General features: G+C 41.9%; 1 protein-coding gene across 2 annotated transcripts in view; it reads left to right on the plus strand.

Annotated features, from left to right (window-relative positions):
• KLHL14 (kelch like family member 14) overlaps positions 1-24,973 on the plus strand; it is a 110,784-nt gene that overhangs the window by 79,889 nt on the left and 5,922 nt on the right. For both annotated transcript variants that reach the window (XM_084848090.1, XM_084848091.1), the window contains exons 3-7: positions 1,341-1,430; positions 9,647-9,725; positions 21,904-22,094; positions 22,207-22,365; positions 24,155-24,312. In XM_084848090.1, coding sequence (XP_084704216.1) covers positions 1,341-1,430; positions 9,647-9,725; positions 21,904-22,094; positions 22,207-22,365; positions 24,155-24,312 — 677 coding nt within the window. The remainder of the gene's footprint in view (positions 1-1,340; positions 1,431-9,646; positions 9,726-21,903; positions 22,095-22,206; positions 22,366-24,154; positions 24,313-24,973) is intronic.

Raw genomic sequence — 24,973 nt, forward strand, 5'->3', positions numbered from 1 at the left:
ATGCACATCACCTCCCCATTTGTCCTCACCTAGATTTAAGGTGCCCATATGATGAGCTGAACAAGGACATTATTTTTCCTACTGGTGACACCTGGCCAGAACTACCACATGTGGTATGATGACTAAAGCTCTGTAAGTATGCATTTCAACTTACAATTTTTGGTAGTGTCACATACCACAGAGCAATATATTTTATGGCATTACAATTGCACATTTTGTACTACAAGTCTAGCCTTAGGAAAAATATATGAAATAGAAAAAAAGATTTCCTACTTCTCTACTCTCCCCAATAGTAAGCCCATTCCCACAAAAAAATTAAAAAGGATGTTGCAACTCTGGTAAAACAGTTTTGATCTTTCAACAAAGGGATTCCTGATTAGATGGATGGAAAATGTCTGATTGTGCTGCTAATGACATTGTACAGGAAATTAAGCATATACATTTGGAGAAGGCATTAAATCAGCAGGACCTTAATTTAAAAACTTAAAACTGTATGGAAATGCAGCTTGCTCATTGCTGTGTAAGAGAAAGCTACTGAATTCTCTGAGTCTTCTTATTGAAATGTTGCCAACAAAACAAAGCCTAGATAAGGGGTTTTGTTTGTTTGTTTTTGTTATGTGTGTATGTGCTTTTTAATGTTTTGCTATTTACAATGCATTTACATGGCACTGTTGGAGACATGCAGTTTTTGCAGTTCTCCATCTTTTTTTCTTTTCTTTTTTTTAGGGTACAATTCACAAAACTGCTACAAGGCACATCTTTGTTAGCCCCCTTCAGCCCCAACATAACTGGAGGTCTGGAGAACACTCAGCCCCCAGGCTTTGTAATAACCATAGCCGGTGATGCTAATGTGCCTGGTTAGTGAGGTCACAATCAGCTACCAGTCAGGAGCTGCAAGCTTGTAGGAACTGCTATGACACCTCCTATGTGTCCCCAAAGCAGCCAGCAACTGTTTCATAGCCTTTGGGCTGTGTGGCTCAAGATCCCAGTTATGCCTGGAGTTTGCTGGAGCTCAGCTGCATGTGCTGGTACTGAAGAGGCTTGTGCCAGCACAACACAGCCCAGTTGTGGAAGGTGCTCTTAGAGCATCAAAATACACCAGCAAGTACATATGCGGGATAAATTGGTGATGACTTAATCTGGTTATTTCCCAGTAATTTTAAAACAGGATATAAGGACTGGATCTCAGCAGCTTTTAGTTCACTGGACATATGTACTGGAACGGAAGAATAATTTCATTTCGTCTGAATTCAATGTTTGGAGCTATCCTAGAGTAATTGCCTAAAAGTAGCCGTTGTACTGAGATGGAACTTGATAAAGAATACCTGTTTTATTCACAGTTATGCCGTATAATAGTGCCCATCATTGTGTTGTGGAAGTAGAAAATTTCCTGTTCGTATTGGGAGGAGAAGACCAGTGGAATCCTAATGGTATGTATACAATAACTAATGGGATTTTGAATTAAAATGTGTGAACAGTACAGAAGTACAAAACAACCACTACAGGAGTTTCTACTGTTACCTGCCTTTGTTCATGTGACTGCAGCCACAGATCTTACACATTCATAGTCAGCTACCCATATGGTGGTATACCAAGCAAAGGAGATCCCTGGATTTATCTGTCACGTATATTTTTTTTTCTGATGTCAAGAGTGACTCCATTATCTGCAAACAAATAGTAACATAGAATCAACCATTGTGGCAGCAGAGTCTGAAGACTAAATCGTAAGTGGATTGCCCAACATCACACAATAGCTCTGATTAGAATAGAGAATTCGACTAATCTGATGAGTCCCATTAAAACATAGTGCAATCCTGTGCATTCGTACTTAGAAGTATTTCACACTGAATTCAGTGGATCTTACTCCAGGATAGGATTGTAGCCTTAGGCTGCTGTGTGTGCATACAGTAGAAACCCACACTTAAAGCTCGACTTCAGCCACTTGCACAGCTGAATTCATGCAGTTTCTGGACGTTATATGTTTAGAGCTGAAAAAGTGAATGAATTGAAACATAACTTTCTATGTTTCTATTTAGGATTGCAGCCAAAATTATTAGCTACCCTCTCACCCCCCAATCTTACCAAAATATTAGTGAATAGTCTAGAGAATGAAGCATTGAGCAAGCCAAGGTCTTCTGTATCCCCTGAGTGTTTGGGCCAATGTACTGTGCAGCAACTTGATATCAAGCCATTTACCTGCAGCAGAGCTACTCTAGATATGGCTGAAGAAACTTCCACATGAACAATGGAAATGGCCATAGAAGGGAATGGGAATTCTATATACACTGTCTAGCAACCTTCCATGTGCAGCAGAACTGCTGATTTGAGGTTTTGGTGTCTCTGTCATTCACCAGCTATCACATACAACTTACAATGAGATGTCTGGATAATCATTTCCAAATTAAGACATTTGGTGACAGCTCCTCTGTATTTCTTACTGCAATAAAACTGTTTGCAGCATATGCTATTTTTCTTCCAGTGCCAAACCAGTCACTTCCAGGTAAAATGTTGGTGTATACATTCTCAAAAGTCATGATTCTTCCACTATTCATATTTGTAGTCTTGTACAAGGGATTCACATAGAAATTATCGAGTGGTGTGGCGTATGTGTGTTTTTATTTGATTACTTCATAAATTTTCTACAGCGAGAAATCAAACAATTTAACAGACTTCTGAACAAAGCAAAAGGAGAATAGTATGCCTTGCAAAATTTAGAATATTGTCAAGACATTGTTGAAAAGCTTGCACATGAAGGCAGAGTTGCAGTTGTAGCAGTCTGTGTAACAGAGATAATTATGACTGGGAAACTATAAAACAGCTTGCAGGTACACATTTTCACTTCAAAATGCCAGAAGATCCAGCTGAAATTACATATACTGCGTATATTTTATTGTGAAAGGCCCATTTCAGCATCTTCACTAAGCCAAATTATATAAACTTGTTACATCTGTTCATTTCCTTAAAAACTGAGCTATACAAACTAGTCCACTCTAAAAACCCTAATTCCACTTGAGCTTTTTTTTAGTTAATTAATTTATTTATTTAAATCGGTATTCTGGTAGAATAGCTTTTCTACTCTGTTCTGAAATTCTACTGCACAAAAGGTTAAAGATTACCAGTTACCTATTGAACTACAACTACTGCTCTGGAGACTTCTGTTGTAATTCTTACACCCTCTCCCATATCCAAATACTCTTGACCAAAGAAGTAGGAAAAAAACTCTCAGCTGAACCAGTTGCATGGTAGGTTTCCCCTAGAGCTATGAATTCACAGGGATTATTTTTCAACTATTTAACACATTTCAGAAACAGCTGTTTTATTTTGGCTATAATTCAGGGGCAAGGTGAAATTCTTCTGGGTAGATAATTGGAATGGCTACCATTCTGTTTTTCTTGAAAAAATCCCTTTCTGATGTGCATTTAGGATTCTGGGAAATTCAAAATGGCTGTCTCCTTTGCCACTCACTGAGGACTGCCATTATAGTTGGCAGTAAATTAATGTCTACCAGAGGAGGGGACTTTGCTAGAGTGGGCAGATCATTCCTCCAGCAGCTCCTTTTATTGGAGATCTGTGGTGTTAAATGCCCCTCTAAAGAAAGGACAGTGATTAAAGGAAGATTGTTAGAAACATAAAATCACATTGTGCTGTTCCATGCAACCCTATCATGCAGTCATGAACTACTATGAAAAAGATTTTTCTACATTTAGATTTCTTTTCTTTTTTTATTAGAATATCTTGTGGAAAAACCCAAAGATGCTTTATTCGACAGCAGACCCAAAGGTTTAAAATGACTTGGTGGTGATAAATCAGAGATTAGGGGTGCAATCCTATTGGTTGGCTGGGGAATGCTGGGAGTTGTAGGACATTTTTTTCTGTCTAAACATACATAAGATTGCACCCTAAGAGTACAATCCTATGCATGTCTAATCAGAAGTAAGCCCCAAATAAACATGCCGGTAAACTCCCAAGTAAACATGCAGAAGAATCAGCAGAATAATTTGGAGAAATAAAATGGGGGGGGTCAGGAAACAATTTCTCCTTGCATTGCTGGGTCAAATTCATGGCTTTGGGGTCAAATCGCTGTTTCTCCCTGGTGGACAGCCTCTGGGTGACTCCCACTGTCAAAAGATTTGTATAATTAGAAATCTGTACAAATAAGAGAGCTGCTTTGTGTTACTAAAATATAATGCAAGACGCCATAATTGGAGGGGCCATGGCTCAGTGGTAGAGCACATGCTTTGCATGCATAAGGTCCCAGGTTCCATTCCTGGCATCTCCAGTTAGGCTGGAAAAATTCCTACCTGAAACCCTAGAGAGCTGCTGCCAGTTAGTGTCGACAATATTGGGCTACATGGATCAATGGTCTGTCAGGGTATAAGGCAACTTCCTATGTTCCAAAATACTATAACAGGAACAGAATGTGCAATTTCATGATTTACGTAATTTATTCTGCATGCAGAACTTGGGGTTCTTTGGCACAGAATTTTTGATATTTGGGGCATTTTATATGCCCAGTGTGATGAATGGATGGTCTGTGAAAGTTCTGTACTTGTCAGGATTCATGAGCTTTGCTTGTTCATTCATGCAAACAGCGTCCTCATATGCTAGATAGAGAGTACATTTTTTTCCCCCCTCCAAGATATGGAATATTGTTGTTGTTTATTTGTTCAGTCGCTTCCGACTCTTCGTGACTTCATGGACCAGCCCACGCCAGAGCTTCCTGTCAGCCGTCGCCACCCCCAGCTCCCCCAAGGTCGAGTCCGTCACCTCCAGAATATCATCCATCTACCTTGTCCTTGGTCAGCCCCTCTTCCTTTTGCCTTCCACTTTCCCTAGCATCAGCATCTTCTCCAGGGTGTCCTGTCTTCTCATTATGTGGCCTAAGACTTCAGTTTTGCCTTTAATATCCTTCCCTCAGTTGAGCAGTCTGGCTTGATTTCCTGGAGTATGGACTGGTTTGATCTTCTTGCAGTCCAAGGCACTCTCAGAATTTTCCTCCAACACCACAGTTCAAAAGCATCTATCTTCCTTCGCTCAGCCTTCCTTATGGTCCAGCTCTCGCAGCCATAGGTTACTACGGGGAATACCATTGCTTTCACTATGCGGACCTTTGTTGTCAGTGTGATGTCTCTGCTCTTCACCATTTTATCAAGATTTGTCATTGGTCTCCTCCAAGAAGTAAACATCTTCTGATTTCCTGGCTGCAGTCAGCGTCTGCAGTCATCTTTGCACCTAGAAAGACAAAGTCTGTCACTGCCTCCCCGTTTTCTCCCTCTATTTGCCAGTGATCAATCAAGCTGGTTGCCATAATCTTGGTTTTGTTGAGGTTGAACTGCAACCCAGCTTTTGCACTTTCTTCTTTCACCTTCGTCATGAGGTTCCTCAGCTCCTCCTCGCTTTCAGCCATCAAAGTGGTATCATCTGCATATTGGAGATGGTTAATGTTTCTTCCAGCAATTTTAACTCCAGCCTTGTCTTCATCAAGCCCAGCACATCGCATGATGTGTTCTGCATACAGGTTGAATAGGTAGGGTGAGAGTATACAACCCTGCCGTACTCCTTTTCCAATCTTAAACCAGTCCATTGTTCCGTGGTCTGTTCTTACCGTTGCTACGTGGTCGTTATACAGATTCCTCAGGAGGCAGACAAGATGACTTGGTATCCCCATCCCACCAAGAACTTGCCACAATTTGTTATGATCCACACAGTCAAAGGCTTTAGAATAGTCAATAAAACAGAAATAGATGTTTTTCTGAAACTCCCTGGCTTTCTCCATTATCCAGCAGATACTGGCAATTTGGTCTCTAGTTCCTCTGCCTTTTCTAAACCCAGCTTGTACATCTGGCAATTCTCGTTCCATGAATTGCTGGTTCAAAATTGGGAAAGGAGTACAACAAGGCTGCATATTGTCACCCTGCTTATTTAACTTATATGCAGAGTACATCATGAGAAACGCCAGGTTGGATGAATCACAGGTTGGAATTAAGATTGCTGGGAGAATTATCAACAACCTCAGATATGCAGACAATACCACCCTAATGGCAGAAAGCGAAGAGGATCTCAAGAGCCTCTTGTTGAGGGTGAAAGTGGAGAGTGCACAAGCTGGTTTGAAACTCAACATTAAAAAAACGAAGATCATGGCATCTGGCCCCATCACTTCCTGGCATATAGAAGGGGAAGAAATGGAAGCAGTGACAGATTTTATTTTCTTGGGCTCCAAGATCACCGCAGACAGTGACTGTAGCCATGAAAGTAAAAGACACTTGCTCCTTGGGAGGAAAACTATGGCAAACCTAGACAGCATAGTAAGAAGCAGAGACATCACCTTGCCGACAAAGGTCCGCATAATCAAGGCTATGGTTTTCCCAGTAGTAATGTATGGCTGTGAGAGCTGGACTATAAGGAAGGCTGAGCGCCGAAGAATTGATGCTTTCGAACTGTGGTGCTGGAGAAGACTCTTACGAGTCCCCTGGACTGCAAGGAGGTCAAATCAGTCCATCCTAAAGGAAATCAACCCTGAGTGCTCATTGGAAGGACAGATACTGAAGCTGAAGCTCAAATATTTTGGCCACCAAATGCGAAGAGAAAAGTCACTGGAAAAGACCCTGATGCTGGGAAGGATTGAAGGCAAAAGGAGAAGGGGACAGCAGAGGATGAGATGGCTAGATAGCATCACCGATGCAATGAATATGAACTTGAGCACACTCCGGGAGGGAGTGGAGGACAGGAAGGCCTGGTGTGCTATGGTCCATGGGGTCACGAAGAGTCGGACATGACTTAACGAATGAACAACAACCTTGCAAGATCTTGAGCATTACCTTAATGGCATGTGAAATAAGTGCCACTGTTCGATAGTCTGAACATTCTTTAGTGTTTCCCTTTTTTGGTATGGGGATATAAATTGATTTTTTCCAATCTGGTGGCCATTCTTGTGTTTTCCAAATTTGCTGGCATATGGCATGCATCACCTTGACAGCATCCTCTTGCAAGATTTTAAACAGTACAGCTGGGATATCGTCATCTCCTGCTGCCTTATTATTAGGAATGCTTCTTAAGGCCCATTCAACCTCACTCTTCAGGATGTCTGGCTCTAACTCACTGACCACACCGTCAAATCTATCCCCAACATTATTATCCTTCCTATACATATCTTCCGTATATTCTTGCCACCTTTTCTTGATCTCTTCTGCTTCTGTTAGGTCCTTGCCATCTTTGTTTTTGATCATACCCATTTTTGCCTGGAATTTACCTCTGATGTTTCTAATTTTCTGGAACAGGTCTCTTGTCCTTCCTATTCTATTATCTTCCACTTCCACTTCCGCGCATTGCTTGTTTAAAAATAATTCCTTATCTCTTCTGGATACCCTCTGGAATTTTGCATGTAATTGGGCATATCTCGCCCTATCACTGTTACTGTTGCCTTTTGCTTTCCTTCTTTCTTGGGCTACTTCCAGTGTTTCAGCAGACAGCCATCTTGCCTTCTTGGTTTTCTTTTTCTTTGGGACATTTTTTGTTGCTGCCTCCTGAACAATGTTGCAAACTTCTGTCCATAGTTCTTCCAGGACCCTATCTACTAAATCTAGGCCTTTAAATCTATTCTTTATGTCCACTGCATATTCATTAGGAATATTAGTGAGCTCATATCTAACTGATCTGTGGGTCTTCCCTATTCTCTTTAGTCTGATTCTAAATTATGCAATAAGAAGTTCGTGATCTGAACTACCATCAGCTCCAGGTCTTATTTTAACCGACTCTATAGATGTCCGCCACCTTTGGCTACAAAGGATGTAGTCAATCTGATTTCGGTGTCGACCATCTAGTGAAGTCCATGTATAAAGTCGTCTCTTAGGTTGTTGGAAGAGAGTGTTTGTTATGCACAGTGAGTTGTCTTGGCAAAATTCTATCAGCCTATGTCCCGCTTCATTTTGTTCTCCCAGACCATGCTTGCCTGTAATTCCAGGTGTCGTTTGACTACCCACCTTAGCATTCCAGTCTCCTGTAATGAAAATAACATCTCCTTTTGGCGTACTATCCAGTAGGTGCTGCAGATCCTCATAGAACTGATCTTCTTCAGCATCTGTGGTTGGGGCGTATATTTGGATCACTGTGATGTTAAATGGCTTACCCTGAATTCAAATTGAGATCTTTCTGTTGTTTTTTAGATTGTATCCAAGCACTGCTTTAGCTACTTTATTATGAATTACGAAGGCTACTCCATTTCTTCTGTGGTCCTCTTGTCCACAGTAGTAGATCTGGTGGTCATCTGATGTGAAGTGGCCCATTCCAGTCCATTTCAGTTCACTGACACCCAAAATGTCTATATTTAATCTTGACATCTCCCCAATAACCACATCCAATTTGCCCTGGCTCATAGATCTTACATTCCAGCTTCCTATGGTGTGTTGATCTTTAGAACATCGGATTCGTCATTCACCACCAGCACCATCGGCTGCTAGCCGTCCTTTCGGCTTTGAGCTAGCTGCGTCATCACATCAGGGGCTAGTTGAACTTATCCTTTGTTCCTCCCCAGTAGCATTTTGACCATCTTCCGACCTGGGAGTCTCATCTTCCGATGGTGTACCGACATATCTCTGGTTGTACTGATCCATTTAGTTTTCATGGCAAGAATACTGGGGTGGGTTGCCGTTACCTTCCCCAGGGATCGTATTTAGTGTGACCTCTTTTCCATGACCTTCCCGTCTTGGGTGTCCCTTCACAGTTTAGCTCATGGTGTCATTGAGGTGCTCAAGCTCCAGCACCACGACAAGGTAACGATCTCCTTTACTGGAGATATGGAATATTATACATCTTTATTTCATTGTGAAATATAATATGGAATATTATACGTCTTTATTTCATTGTGAAACATGATCTTGGTTCAAGCCTTGAGAGCCTGATTTAGGTTGGAAGGTAGGTTAGGATTTTTTTTAAAATGAAGAGAAACAACTGTGATCTTGTATTTTTGAATTTTAGTGTTTTGACAATGAAAAAATATTTACCTTGCAGACCATCCACTACCTATTTATTTCACTGAGATACATGATTGGGTTGTCGTGTAACTATGATTCAATTTTTTAGTCACACGTACAAGAAACAAGAGGGCTTTTTTTAAAGATGGGTTTTGAAGGCTCAGGTGTTAAACAGAAATTGCCATGCACTCCCTTGCTCCAGTCTTCTTGTGTTGATGTCAATCTGTATGTAAAATATACTGCAATCTTAATATCCTGAAGGCATGCAATGGAAATACAATACAAAGGGAAGAGAGAGAAAGGAATGTGAGATTCACCCAAGATTCTACAGATTGCTACAAAATATTCATGAAATACCATGAGAAGCCCACCAACCACAGAACGATAATTTCTTACTGTGTCATAAGCATTTATTTATGGCACATCTTTTAAAATATCGATGGATTTCTGTTGTTAGAAGAAGCTGTAGAAAGCCTTATTATACAGAGCCAAAATAATAATTCTTTTGTTTTTGCTATTGCCACAGATAGCTGTTAAAAGCTGTAGTTATATGTTTGTTGATTTTTAAGGGCATTGCTCTAAAGAGGAAACCTCCTTAAAGGATGTCAAGAAGTGAAAGGGCTATAATATAAAATTGTGATTTGTAATGATAGAAAACAAAACTAATCTCTTCACAGGAAAGCACAGTACAAACTTTGTCAGCCGGTATGATCCTAGGTTTAACAGCTGGATACAACTTCCACCCATGCAAGAGAGGTAAAAGCTTACTACACATTTGGAGGGAGGGTGGTATCACTGAGAGTGGTGTTGCTGTTTTTTCTGAGAGGAGATGGCTGTGGTCTTACTGTGGTCTGAAAGAAGAGAATCCTGTGGAGTTGTTTAAGATACTGAAGTGGATGCCTTCTTCTGTTGCCTTTTTGTTAATGTTATAGCTTTTAAAATCTCTACAACCTTTATAAACTTTGAAGCACTGGCATACAAAACCTCTCAGTGCTATATTCTATCTGGTTGACAAGAAGTAATTTCCAGGTAAAGCAGGGGTGCAGAACCTCAGGCCCAGGTGCCAAATCTGCCCCTCCTAGGTCTCAATCTGGCCCTGTTGAATTCCCCAGAGGGTTATGCCCCCTTTCCTGGCCATGCCCCGCTTTTCCCAACCACTGATTCTTTGGTGGTTTCCTGGAATTTGTACAGTTTTTCCCCATTCTAAAAGCTCAAAATGCCTCTTCTAAGATTTGGTTAGTGGCAGTAAGAGCTTTAAGGTTAAAAAAAAAAAAATTCTGGAAAATTTTGTGGGTTTGGCCCCACCATTTTACCTTCGGCCCTGAATGCCGCAGGAATGCGTCCCACAAGAGTTTCTCTGAACTAGAATTTGGCCCTCAGGCTGAAAGAGATTCAACACCTCTGAAGTAAAGGATGAACTATTACATCCAAGTGTATGCCTTTCTTGGGTCTCCAAAACATTTCACAACTTTTTATCTTTATTGCTTTCCTTTTAGTTATTTATTATTTACTTATTTGTTACATTTATATCCCTCCTTTCCTCCAGGGAGCCCAAAGGGACACAATGATCCTCCTCTTCATTGTGTCCTCACAACAACCCTGTGAGGTAGGTTAGGCTGAGAGTCAATGGCTGGCCCAAAGGCACCTAGTGAGCTTTATGGCCAAGTGGGGACTAGAACCCAGGTGTCCTGAGTCCCAGTCTAACGCTCAAACACTACACGACCACACTGGCTCTTTTCTTGAATTTCAGCCTGGGTTGGCAGAGCAATGACACCGCTGCTTCCCTATTCAGGTCAGGAGTTCATAAGTCACTTGAAGTGGTGGTGACAGCACCTGCTAGCTCCCTGTACCCACCACGTCTATATAATCAGGTGCAGAGGAACCTGACAGATGCATGCTATGGAAGAAGAGAGGGGTTCCTTCCTATCATTGCCCTAATCTTCCTCCACCCACTATGAACATTCATTAGTCACCCCCCCCCGTTTTATTTATTACATTAAAATATTTATATCCCAACTTACTTTATACAAATTCAAGGTGGTGAAAAGAAGTCACCACCTTGAATTTGTCAAATCAAGCACACCTTAAATCATCATTGATGTATTCAGAAATAACTGTAAAAGAAGCCAAATATAAAATAACCTAATATTTTAAAAAAATCAAGTGCCTACATTTATGGAATGCCTTGCAGAACTTCCTAAGGGAGAGCAAGGAAGCGCATCAGCAGATAAAATGGGAAAATTCTAAAGCTTTGGGACTGTAACAGTAAACCCTCCACTTCTACACCTTGTTGTTTAGCTTCCCACATAGAGGGAAACTTGATTAGAGCTCCTCTAGGTTTTAGTAGGTTGGTGGGAGGCAGAGAAGTTTGTATAATGAGAGATGCACTGTTATTATGCAAACCATTATCCATGTCTTAAGATACAGATGAATAATATATAAAGCATTTGGGGATACCCTTTAGCTAGGACATCCATAAAAATTGAAGATGTTCAGCTCATTATCCCGTTGAACAAATCTACTTGTCACAGCCTCACTGCGTCTGACTTAAAAAGCAGTCAGATTTAGTGTCTGTAGAGTTTGTACCATGTGTTAAGAAAATATTGGACAGCCTCTGCATTTTCTTATAAGCATGTCTCATATTTAAAATATAATTTTAAAGCACTGAGAAGTCCAAAATGTATTTGAAAATTGTGTTCTAATTATCAAAGTCCTTTTTTTGCTGGGGCTTTACAGTGAGATAATTAACTTTCCCCCCTCAGCAGATCCTACATAACTCAGAGTGATCAATTATTTCAGTGTAGTACAAGCCTCTGAGGATAGACAGTATTGCTGAAAATGTGATTAGAGATTTTTAAAATATGTGAATTGTTTACTGACTAGTCCCCTGTGACTTCCTTGGACACCTACAATTTATTAAGTCAAATGCCTTCCAAGACAGATGTTAACAGTTAATATTCTTTAATAAAAGAGCCTTTGGCCCTCCTGCCATTTTTATGACAAAATATCTGTTAACTGCAATAAGGATTCTCCCCCCATCCACTGAAGCAAGGATTTATTTATTTACTTACTTGCTTACAGTATTTATAGGCTGACCTATAATAAAGTTCTCAGGTCAGCTCACAATAAGAAATAAAACGATCTAAAATGTAATAACATTTTTAAAAGGATGTAGAATGAAACACTATGACCCCAGTTTAGGGATCCCCACAGCATGAATCTTTCCTTGAAGGGGGAGAAACTAGATTCAGTGCTAGGTGCTAGATTCTGATTGTAAAAGGCACCTGCAATGAAGATTTTTAGGAATAGTTTGGATTTTTACAAAAAAAATCAATAATTTAATGTCTGCATACATATGTATCAGTATCCGTTTTTTAAGAACAATGAACGGTTTGCTCCATTTATGTCCTTCATATTTCAAAGACAGGGCTAAGTAAGTGTTTAACTTTCTTCCACTGAAATGAATGCACATTAAACATTTTATTTTTTGCTGGATGGTGACAATTTTTAAAAATTATGCAATTGAGACTGTACAAACTCCCAGGTACAGTTGTCTCCTCTTTATCCTATCTGTTGTCCTCTTTTCCAAACTCCTAGCTACTGGTCTGGTTGATACAATGCTGCTGCTGCTGCAAATCTACGATTTAAATGCACCCCACTGTTGCAAGGGCAGTCCATGCAGAGCAGCAAGCTTTCATACCAAGATCCCGCATCCTGTACCAACTGCACTTCTGCCAGTGGTGGGACATGGAGCAGGGCCTCCATCACAGATCAGAGTGGATGGGCAGGATCATGTGGGATGAGGCAGTGCTTTAGGTATCCTGGTTCCAAACTGTTTAGAGCTTTAAAGTTGCTAACCAGGGCTATGTTTCCACCAGCGATTTACTCCAACCTGGCTGCACAGTGAGGTCTCTGTGTTTCCATGATGTTGTGGCCATTCAGCAGCAGCCCCACATTTTAATGTGGAAAAAACTGCTTCTTCTGAGACTGGTTATAGTCTGACTTTTCCAGCTTACCTCGGCTCCATTACTGACCTGTTTCCACAACCACACTGGGGTCAGTATCATAGTCCTGGCCATGGGGTGTGTAGCCCAGCCTTTGTGGGTGTGTCGCTCTGACCTCAGTGACCCTACCCTTTCCCTCCCTGTTTTCCAGAAGTTTCATCACCATTTTAGAGCAGGATGCCGAGGGACCAACTTTTAAAATATCAAAAATAAGCACCCAAACTCAGCCCATGACCCCAGTCAAGGGGTGTTTTTTCCCACTGTGCTGAATGAGGCTTGCCCTCTCAATGACCACAGAAATAACAGAGAAGCCCCTCAATTGACACAGCACATATCAAAGCCCAATTCCTTAAATGCGTTTAAGTGCAATTTCGAGGCTCCAGTCCATTATCTTAGGATATAACTCCTTCACAGCTTCCATATAGAGATCCTGTGCATTAAAATGGGGGCTGGTTTCGGTCTCTTTCCCACAACAAATCCGTTAGTGGCTCCTCAGAAGTAACTCCCATTGCAGTCAATGAGGCTTAGATTCCCCCTCAGTTGCGGTCAATGAGGCTTAGATTCCCCCTCAGTACACATTAAAGCCCAATTCCTTAAATGCGTTTAAGCGACCAAGCGAGGTGCCGATGAATTGCCTTAGGAAGAAAGTACTTCACAGCTTCGCTATAGCTATCCTGTGGGTTACAGTGGGGGCTGGTTTCTGTCTTTGTGTTTACTGCTCTCTTTCCCACAACAAACCCATCAATGTCTCACCAGAAGTAACTCGCATTGTGGTCAATGAGGTTTGCTGGGTTACAATGGGGGCTGGTTTCCCTCTTTGTGTTCTCCCCCCAACCCTTTCCCAGCGCAAGCATATGTGTGTCTACTCGGAAGTAACTCCCATTGTGCTCAATGAGGCTTGCTCCTGAAATGCAGGTGTATCTGGACTTTCAGGGGAAAGGAGAAAGGGGGAGAGGGGGGAAACCTCTCTTCACAGCAAAGCTGATTCCTTCTTAAAATCCAGTACTCCTCCATTAGCTTCTCCTTCCATTGTCCTGGAAACACAGCCGAGGAGGCGGGAACACTGATGAGGTAATCAGACCCAACCCAGACTCCACTCAGACTCCATCCAGCCACCAGCCATCAAGAAAATAATTCGATTAGAGCTCAGTGGAAACAGCACAGAGCCCCAGGCTACAGCAATGATAAGCCAGATCTTTAAGATCTTAACAGGAAAAGGAGAAGATGTGATTGGGGAAGCATCACACCTAAGTTGCAAACGAAGTGAAGCTGATAGCATGGAAACACGCCCCAGCACTTTGAATTGGGCTTGGAAACATACTGGGAGCCAATGAAACTGGTACATCATCAAAGACACATGCTCTTAAAAAAATGTGTTCATGTTAAAACTCTTGCTGCCACACTTTGCACCAGCCAAAGCTTCCAAACACTTTTCAAAGACAGACCCACATAGAATGCATTGCAGTAATCCAGTCTGAATGTGACTAAGGCATGTGTGACAGTGAGCAGATCCACCTTCTCCATGAAAGGGTGCAGCTGACAAAACCACTCGTGGCTGTAGTTGCTACAGGAGCAATGTCAGGCGAAAGAGCGCTCTTAAACTGCAAACCTGGTTCTTCAAGGGGACTGCAACCCCATTCAAAATGGGCTGTACACCTACCTGCAGGTCAGTTCTCTTACTGACCCAAAGCACTTCTGTATGGTGTGGATTAAATCTCAGCTTGTTCATCCACATCTAGTCCTTCATTGATTCCAGACTCCAGTTCAAGACCTCCACTGCATCCCTGGAATCTGATGAAAATAAGATATACTGCTGGCTGCCATTATCATATTGATGGTGACCAGCACCAACTCCATGGATAATCTTTCTCATACGATTCATGAAGATGTTGAATAATGTGGGGGAGAAAAAAGAACTCTGCTGAATCCCGCAAGCCAATGGTTATGGGACTGAACAGTAGTTCCCCAATACCACCTTCTGGAACCTGCCATCCAGGAAGGAACAGCTGTCTGGTCCAGGATGCAAAGGGCATCTTTCTTATGAAAGTAGTCACTAACATATGGGTTCAGGAACCAGTCTTATCTCTATCTCTGTCTGAAGCTACCTCCTTCAGGTGAACAGCAGCTGTGGGATGATACATGTTTCAGCCAGTTGTTGGGCAAGAAGCATCAGCATGAGGTCACAGTCTCCAGTCCTCTCTAGTAGGCAGGCACCATCAGTCTCGTTCTGAAGCAGCTAGTCAGCAGCATTTTCATCTCCTGCCAGAATTACTACTCCATTATAGGAACATAGGAAGCCCCCTTATTCTGAGTAGGGATGTCAGAGAATTCCGTGACAGATCTCGGAATGCCAGTGCATTTGGCCCCCCGAAAACCATCGCGGAACAAAGCCCCCGCCCCCGCAACCCACAAAAGGTGCGCGGGATGAAGTGCCCGCCGCCCCCACCCCATGAAAGGCGCACAAAATGGAGCACTTACCTGCTCCCGTCCGCGCTGCTGTGCGAATGGCAGTCATCCTGCGGCCGCCATTCGCTTGCTCCTCCTCACCCATGATAGGCTACGTAAATACTTACGTAGCCTATCATGGCTAAAGCAGGGACAATAAGTATTTACGTAGCCTATCACGGCGGGGGGCGGAACCCCAGCGTACGCAAATGGCAGCGGCTACCGCCATTTGCGTATGCTGGGATTTTCCCCCTGCTGTGATAGGCTACGTAAGTATTTACGTAGCCTATCACAGCGAAAGAAAGGGACGCAAATGACGGCGGCTACAACAGCCGTCATTTGCGTCCCTGCAGGGCTGCCCAGTGGCCAGATGTCCGGCTGCGGGCGGCCGGAGTTGGCTGGCGGCTCCACGGCTTGGCCGCGGAGCGGAGCCAGTCGGCCAGGATTCCGAGGGGAGGCACGGAGCGCCTCCCCCCCCCCCGTTGAGGATTCCAGGGGGAGGGACGGAGCGCCTCCCCCCCCCAGCGGAACCCGGCGGAGCCAGGTAAGCGGGGTTTCGTACACCCCTAATTCTGAGTCAGATCCTTGGTCCATTTAGTCCAGTATTGTTGACACTGACTGGCAGCGGCTCTCCAGAGTCTCAGGCAGGATTCTTTTCTAGCCCTACGTGGAGATACTGAGGATTGAACCTGGGGCCTTCTGCATGCAAAGCATATGTTCTACCACGGAGCTACAGCCCCTCCCTTAAAATGGGCTTTATGATGGGCTTTCAGAATGGCACCTCATTCCTGCATTATTGAGGTGTGCTAGCACCTTCCCACATATGAGACACTCTGCCTTCTGGCAATCCTCAGACTGGCAAAAATTATCCTACAGTCTAGTTTCCAGAGCACTCCCATCTTGCTAAGAGAGACTGTCGCTTCCTTATTTATCAAAGAGAGGGAAAGTGGAATCAAAGGTGCCCACCAGATTTCACCCCATTCCCAAGGTCCTCTAGCAAAGGGACGTATGGGCTGCTGCCACTGCCACCAGAATCAGCAGAATCTGCTCTGTTTCCTGAAGGAGATGACAGGGTAATGATGGAAGGGATGCTGTGGACAGAGTAGATGCGCCCAAATGCTCCATCCAGGTTTGATTGGGAGCATGCTGTGGAATCCTGCCGACCAGGAGGACTGAAGGACTCTCAGGCACCCCCCCCCCCCAAGATTGATACCAGGAATTCTACCAGCATTAGCACTGATTTGTGAAGCAGTTTCAAAAAGTATCTGCTGCACCATTTTCTTTTACACCCTTCAGATGTCACCACCCATGGAAGGCTGGGTCTCTCCTCCACCTAAAATCACAGGAAGAACTTCCTCTCCCTGCACACACTACTTGGAAAAGACTGTCTTAACCAGCTGTAGGTGTGAAGGAGACCTTTTAAATCTTTGGCCACACCCCCAAGCCAAGCTAGAGGGGACTGTTCCCGTCCCTGCCTTGGATACTCCAGAGTAGTGAGACTGTGTGTAGACTTACTCATTATAGGCAGTATCCAAAGGATCTAGCGAACTGGTCACAATGGGCCACCAAATGGTCTTCCTTGAGGGCACTTCTTGTAATATCTCTCCGACCACCCAGAAAAGCCCCACAAAGATTCTGAGCAGATGCAATAGTGACAGAAAAATAAGACTTCTTCACCATAATTACCACTACAGAATAGGCTCTAAAACAGGCTCTAGTCTGTGTTAGATAAGATCCATTGTGAGTCCTCTGCTGCTGCCATCCCTACTGTTTCATCACTGTCAGCTCCTCAGACCACCCTGGAGCTAGATTGCCTCTGTTAGCAGTGGGAGGGTATTCAGGAAGAATTATACCAAAGATCTGGTTCATTTCCCCATTCCAGAGGTCAATCAGGGCTTTGACAGAGTTGCCAGCTACAGTGACAGGAAACCCACCCAGAGCTACCAGAAAACTATTCAGCTCCATCAGTCTTCTGAGGTGGACCATCCTAATGGGTCCTCCAGCCCTACAAAAGTTAGGGTCCCTGTTCTAGAAGTTGTGACCTGGGCTTTAGTAATGTTCTATGCAACAGTCAGTGGACTGAATTAAATGAGAAGGTGCTGGCGCCGCCTTCTCATCTAATGCAACACTTCCTACTGCACATGGAGTACAGGAGAAAGCCTGTACTCCTAATCTTGCCGAGCTTTCTAGAAAATCCCACCAGTAGTCTGCACAGGTGCAGTCCCATATTCACAGAATATGTGAAAAGAACAGTTACAGGTGAGCGACTCTTATCTGTTTAATAAATTGTTAACTTTTCCACTACACCTTATTTTCTGCCCAGAGGTGGAGTTCTAATAAGAACAAGTCATATTTCTAGATGCAAATGATGAGAAGATTGGCTGGTCACAATGTATCATAAGATACCAGTTAGTTTTATTGTTCATGCTAAAGGAAAAGAAGGAGGAAGATGTGTAATTACAACAAATAGCAGAATATTTTATTAAAATCACTTCAGCTGACAAGGTTCTTCTAAAAAGATCTTGGCATTGGTATGATCAGTAATAACTCTGGTAACTATTCAGTCTGATTAGCAATCAAACTTCAAGATTCAGGGCATAAATTCATTGCCTGTGGGGATCAGGAAAGAATTTCTTTTACCTTTCCCATGTAACTGCATTGTAAAATTTAGCTAAGTTCATTACAGGGACTTTTCACGAGCCACTGCAGGACTTGTAGCTGGACCAAGCTGGATCCACAAGAGTAATTTGATGTAATTTCTTTTACTAGAGATGGCAGTATATTTTTTGAGACCAGATGTATATAAAGGGATGATTTCATTTCTAAACTGAATTTTTAGTGCAATATTTTAGCGTGGAGGACTTTTTATAGCAATTAAATTTTACATTAATTAACTAGAGTTCTATGGCTCAAGTATAATTTATTTAGTGGAAAAAGAAGGATAAGGGAAACTTAAATTTTTTACTATTGGGAGTTTGCCCATAAAACACATATTTAATCTGAAGAATGAAGCAGACTATTACATTTTTGCTCCTAACAGTGACACTTTGTGGATGAAGTCAAGAATGCACATAGATGATAAATTTATTAGGAAACTTGTTATTGCAATAATAGCAGTATTGCAAGAAACACCACCAACTAACTATCATTTATATTAGACCAAAAAACCCCCAATGGATAAAGTTTTAAAGCATCTGATTCAATTTTAATTGTTTAAACATAACTATGTTTTAGCTGTTTAAGCACATACATCATTTATGTACATGTTTCTCATAGCATAGTAAAATGTCTTTTATTAATAATATTTTCAGTTCAATTGGTATTATATAAACCTTCCAATACTGAAGGAGCAATTCAGTGATTTCCCACAATGATGTGTGGACAATGTCTGTAAAAGATCCAAAGGCTGCTTACCACTAATCTTTTTGAGAGAAACCTCCTGAAAATCATAACTATATCTGAGTGCATAACATGACAAGAGTGTTATGTATTTCTGAGAGAGGGCCAGTTTACACTGAGAATCTGAGATCAGCTCAGCGCCACTTCTGTCTTTCTTAGAAATGGATATTAGTATGTCCATTTGCAAGGCTTAAATCTGTTATTCAGGTGTAACAGGTGGGGCCTACAACAAGATGTCCCACCTAAAAGGTGCACTACTGTTCAGGATTCCACCCAGCTGTTTCCTCCAAACAAGGTATTCCATTCTTCCCCACTTCCCTATTTCTTTTGCAGTTGTCACTATATTCTGCGGCACATGCTCAGTCCTCACTGAACTGTTGGAGGCAGGGGTTGCTCCCTTACTTTCTTTTCATAATTCTGCAAACATCAAATCAAGGCTGTCCCATCCCCGTCCCCGAAAAAAAAAATGCTGATACTTCCCTCTTGTTTCTCAGTAACCCAGCTTTGGCTACAATCCTGCTGACACTTACCAGCTGAGTTTGCTATTTAGAATGAGTGATATACTACATTGGCTAGAATGTATATTGAACTGAAAATCATCTCTTTTCAACTTCCTATCTTATCAGTGTTCTTTTGTGCACACAAAACCTACAAGAGAGACTCAAGAGTAGTTTTAGTGCCATGTGTGAAATGTTCATATAAAGTCCCTCCTATTACGCTTTTAGAAATGAAAGTGACCTTCAGGAGTGCGAAAATGACTTGAACACACAACATGGCAAGATGTTCTCTGTCAATTCTGAGTCCTGACCAAAGTCATAAATTTCCTTTGTACATGGAACCAAGGAGATGGAAAAGACTTTGTTGAGAGTTAGCCCGATAAACCTTTGTTGGAGGGCAGAAATGTAATACAAGGAAAGTTGTTCTATTTGCAGTAGTGCAGAAAGAAGAAGAAAATGATAATTGAAGAAAAAAAATCTGATGATGTGGTTCTCTTAGTAAATTGGGAACAATGACCCTTGAAGGACCATAAAGAAAGTGAATGTCAAGATAATTTATTATTGTTACATTATCTATCCCATTTTTTTACTTTGTCTTACTAAGTTGTTATATCCTTTCATGGTACCAGATGCCCCAAACATTAATAAGTTCCAGTTTAAATCCACCACAGCTAATAAAATCAGCTCATTGCTTTTAGGCTAAACTTCTGTCTCACCTAGTGTGTGCATGTTAATTAAAAAAAAAAGATAAAGGTGTCCCCAACCAGTCGTGTCCGACTCTAGGGTGTGGTGCTCATCTCCATTTCTAAGCCGAAGAGCCAGTGCTGTCCAAAGATGCTTCCGTGGTCATGTGGCCGGCATGACTGTACACCGAGGTGCACGGAACGCTGTTACCTTTCCCGCCGAGGTGGTACCTATTTATCTAGTTGCAATTTCTTGCTTTCGAACTGCTAGGTTGGCAGGAGCTGGGACTGAAGACGGGAGCTCACTCCGTCACGCGGCACTCGGGTCTCGAACTGCCGTCCTGCCGACCTTCCAGTCTGCAGTTCAGTGTCTTAACCACTAAGCCACCGCAGCCCGCATGTTAATAAGCACCCCTGCAAATAAATTATCCTTCTGAAGATCACTCAAAAGATATTTGTTTCCCAATCCAGTTTTACATCCCAATTCACCAGGTGGTCCAACAGACACACTGAGGTCTACATGAGCAGGAAATTCTCACTTCTCTTCAGTATTCACATCAGAGGAACATTTACATTAAAGAGAATAGCCCTATTTGGGCATTCAAAACCCCGCTTACCTTATACCCAGTCCCTGAAGACACACACGTGACGTAGGTGCTTGCCCAGGCATCTGTGCACACAGTGCGAACCTCAACAGAAGGGAGCTATATGTGCATAGGTCTCTCTTCTGCGGGTATCTGTGCCATATGCACGGATGCATGGGGCCCCTCATCATGGTTGTGTGATCTTAGGGGTGGGGCTGCAGGGTGTGGCCCCATTTGCATGATAAGGTGAGTGGGGTTTGAATACCTGAATAGGGCTAATGAAGCAGATATTTCTTGTGAGATCCTCCATGTGTGCATTGGAACTCACTGACCCAGTTCACACGATCAAACAACCTATTTAACTGGTTCTGTCCATGCTGGTTCCTGACCGTTCACCAACTTCCGTTTTCAATTAACAACCCAGGAACACCCCATTCCTGGATTGTTTCATGACATCCAAACTTGGAACTCTGGATTGTTTAGGGGTTAAGCAACCCATAGTTAACCCAATAATCACCCATATTAAACAACCCAGAATTGGTCATAACGTGCAAACCAAGTCACTGTGTAGGACTGGCCTCGCCTGACTGAACAAATATTTCAAGCATTTTTTGAAAAGGCGCTGCCCATTCAATAGAGCTAGCAAGGGAAGCAGATATGGCGCATCCCTTGAGATATTCCAGAAGGATGTGATCGTGCACACTATGCGCCTCAGGAATCCTTGTGATCACAGTGGATGCTGGTTCACAGTACTGTTCAATGAAGCACCACCACATAACAGTTTCTACACCATAGCAGGTATCTTGGGGATGTGCCCCTCATATTGGGTGCTACAGCTGTTGGATAACAAAATGTATTGGCCCTGAGAGTTCATGGAGCTTTTGATAGCAGATAGCTGTAAACTTCTATTTATCAATTAGGACATCATTTCCACACAACAGGGGGAAAAGGCAAGCCATTTTCTGGGTGTGTTTTCTCCTAACATTACTAGTGTCAGCCTACACAGTACCTTGTTTCCTTGCAATTGATAACCTTCTTCTTCTACTGCTGAGGAATGTCACCTCCCTGCTCCTTTCCCTATGAAAAGGAATTGTGCTAGAAGGTCCAAAAAAGCATTACAAATGAGCAATTTTTAGAACTTGGGATGATACCTGGAACAGGAAGAATGGGAGTACAACAGTTGGGAAAAGGTAATCTGGATTCTCAGGAATAAATTAGTGAGCGAATGCTGTTAGAACAGTAGCTGACATGTTCTGTAAGACAGAATGACAGAATTAATTCTAGTCACTAGAAACTAACTGCTCTATTTGTTTTTTCTCTAGGAGAGCCAGTTTTTATGCCTGTCGGCTTGATAAAAACTTGTATGTGATTGGTGGGAGAAATGAAACTGGCTATTTGTCAAGTGTGGAATGCTATAATTTAGAGACAAATGAATGGCGTTATGTATCTTCTCTACCACAGCCCTTGGCAGCACATGCAGGAGCTGTACATAATGGCAAAATCTATATTTCAGGTAGGTTGCTTTCTAGATTCCCCTTGGTCTCAAAACAAACCTTTGTCTACCAAATTCTCCTTTTAAAGGTTGTGATGTCAGTTTCACTAATGAAGGTATATTTGATTTGCAGGTGGTGTCCACAATGGTGAATATGTTCCCTGGCTGTATTGCTATGACCCTGTAATGGATGTCTGGGCTAGAAAACAAGACATGAACACAAAGAGAGCCATCCATACATTGGCTGTAATGAATGATCGACTGTATGCAATTGGAGGAAATCATTTAAAAGGTCACATTTTTATTAGCAAAACAATGTAGTATCCTATAATTTGATAAACACATTTTTGTTTGGTGAGTCATTACTAAGTTAAAAACCCTGCCACACAATTTAGCATGATGCTTGAGCCAGCATTTTTTTTAAAAAATTATAACAGTACATTAAATAAATGAGTAATGAATGTTTTAGATAATAAAAAATGGGAACTTCCATTACTCAGAAGCATGGATGATTTGTCATCACTATGAATTCACTGTAACAAACAGATTATTTTTGACCCAAATTGCCAGCAGTATTTGCCTCCGTAAATCATTTTCCAAGATATGCAGCTGGAGAAGAAGCTGTATTAGCTATTTCTCCAGAGAGAAACTATTCCTAGATTTCAGGAGGAGACTCATTAAATCTTAGGCTGCAACCCTATACATCTGCACTTACACCTGGGTAAGTAAGCCACATTGAATTCAATAGGACTTACTTCTGAGAAAGCATGTGTAGAATTGCACTGTTAATATCCTTTATTATACTTAAACATCACCTGCAAAATGTTAGTTCTAGAAATCATTCTTTTCTTGTATTAATCTTATATAAGATTTTCTAGTGGAATAATCCTGCCAACTCCAGTCTGGTCATAGAAAACAGAATGGCCTTCAACCCCCCAAATCCTGAAGTTTTGTTCTCCTTGTAAATTGGATGGAGCAGTCCTATAGCCCTAATTACATGTTCTCTCTGCTGCTGATCTTCAGGGATTTGGGTTATCTCCACTCAGCTGGATCTATCATACACAATTTCTGCAATGCAAATCCAAGCTGCACTAAGTTCCCTTTCTTTAAGAACAACTGGCTTGGCTTCTCCCAATTTCATTCAATACACTCCATTTTATTTGATGCACAAATGAAACTTGCTCGATGGGTTGTATTTTATGCTGCTCTCATGTTTAAAATATAAAATGCTGTCTGTCATTTTCTCTACAACTATCTAAAGGAAGGCATTTCTTTTGTATCAGTGCTACAAAGAGCTCAGAGAGACTATAACATATTTGTATAGGTTTTGCTTCTAAAACTGGATATTTGTGCTGGTGTCAATAGCACCTTTTTCTCATGATAGTATCTCTATTTGCGGTTTATTACAGGGATGTTTGATAGTTCCTAGTTCCTTGAAAATGACATTCCACCCATTTTACAATTACATTTGTTCATTCATATTTTTCTTTCAACCTATCCTCAGGGCAACAAAAATCAAGGGCATAAAAAGTAACTACTTACCTTTTAGAAAAATAAAACATCAAAATATCTGCAACATTTACAAAGAGGTTCTTCTCTGCAAGCTCCATTGAAATGAATGGAAGCTGTAACATGCTGCTTCCCATTCACTTGAATGGAGTTTGCACAGAAGAACTTCCTATTAAAATTCCAGTTAACCCTTCCACATACAGACATGATGACAATTGAATCTCTAATCTCATATCAGTAACAGTCCCAGGTGGATGCTGTTTGATAGCTGTTGTAATTATGTCTTTGCTATTATGACAAAGTCAAGGAATAGCTGTCTGAAGCTCACTACAGTAGGTTGTGTTGACAGTGATTGTCTGGCAGAAGAAAACAAAGAGCAAGTATTACACTATCCTCCTGTAATAGGCTTGCTCCTGTTCTTTACCATCAAGTTTAAAAAGATACATTTCCTCCAAGTTAAGGTGGGTCTTTTTTAAAAGAAAAAATAGCAATGATAAAGTACCTTTAATAATGATTGGAGTTATTTTCTTAAAATAAGTGGTTTCAAATTGTATTATGAATATGTCATACAGGTTTTTCGCACCTTGATGTCATGCTTGTGGAATGCTATGACCCAAAAGGCGACCAGTGGAATATTTTGCAGACTCCTATTTTAGAGGGTCGCAGTGGTCCTGGATGTGCAGTTCTTGATGATAGCATTTACCTTGTAGGAGGCTACAGCTGGAGTATGGTATGTACTTGTCTGAAAATGGCTCCTCTACCTGTCATTTTGAGAGCGCACTGTGACTACTCCTTCTCAGGATGGAATGATATATATTTAAATAAATTGCTGCCAGAATCTTTGAACTATGGGAAATATCTGGTTGGTTTATAACCTGTTCTGTAAAAGCAGGGATTTCTTTTCAAGGTTTTATAACGATTATGCAATTTGGGACTGAGAGATGAGATTCAAACAGTCATCAAGATTTCAACCATGCCATGTTGTTTATGCATAATATACAAATACGTTTATGCTAGAATGACCAGAGTTGTTGCATTGGTGTATTCGTCCTTTGTTCCAAAGAGGCATTATATCCCGAAAGCATTGTGGGGGGTGGGGTGGGGGTGATGCCAGAGGGTACTCTTGCTAGTCTCAGGCACTGTATCAGGGGTTGGCTTCATCAGGCAGTTGTCAAGGCCCAGTACCCTGGCATGGCCCATTGCTGATACCTAAGGAGGAGGATCAGCAGCAGCAGCAGCAGCTGTTTTCAGCGAAGAGAAGGCTGTGACGTTCCGGGTTATTCTCCTTCCCATTTCCACCTGCTCGAAACTGAAAAATAACCCAGGACGTCTGCCTCAGCTTTGGCCAGTTGTCCTCACTGAATCCCAAAACTTCAGCCCTTTTTCCTTGT

This window comes from Heloderma suspectum, chromosome 4 (genome assembly GCF_057233095.1).
Source record: "Heloderma suspectum isolate Gila_16-S chromosome 4, 16-S_ref, whole genome shotgun sequence".
In the NCBI taxonomy this organism is placed as follows: Eukaryota; Metazoa; Chordata; class Lepidosauria; order Squamata; family Helodermatidae; genus Heloderma; species Heloderma suspectum.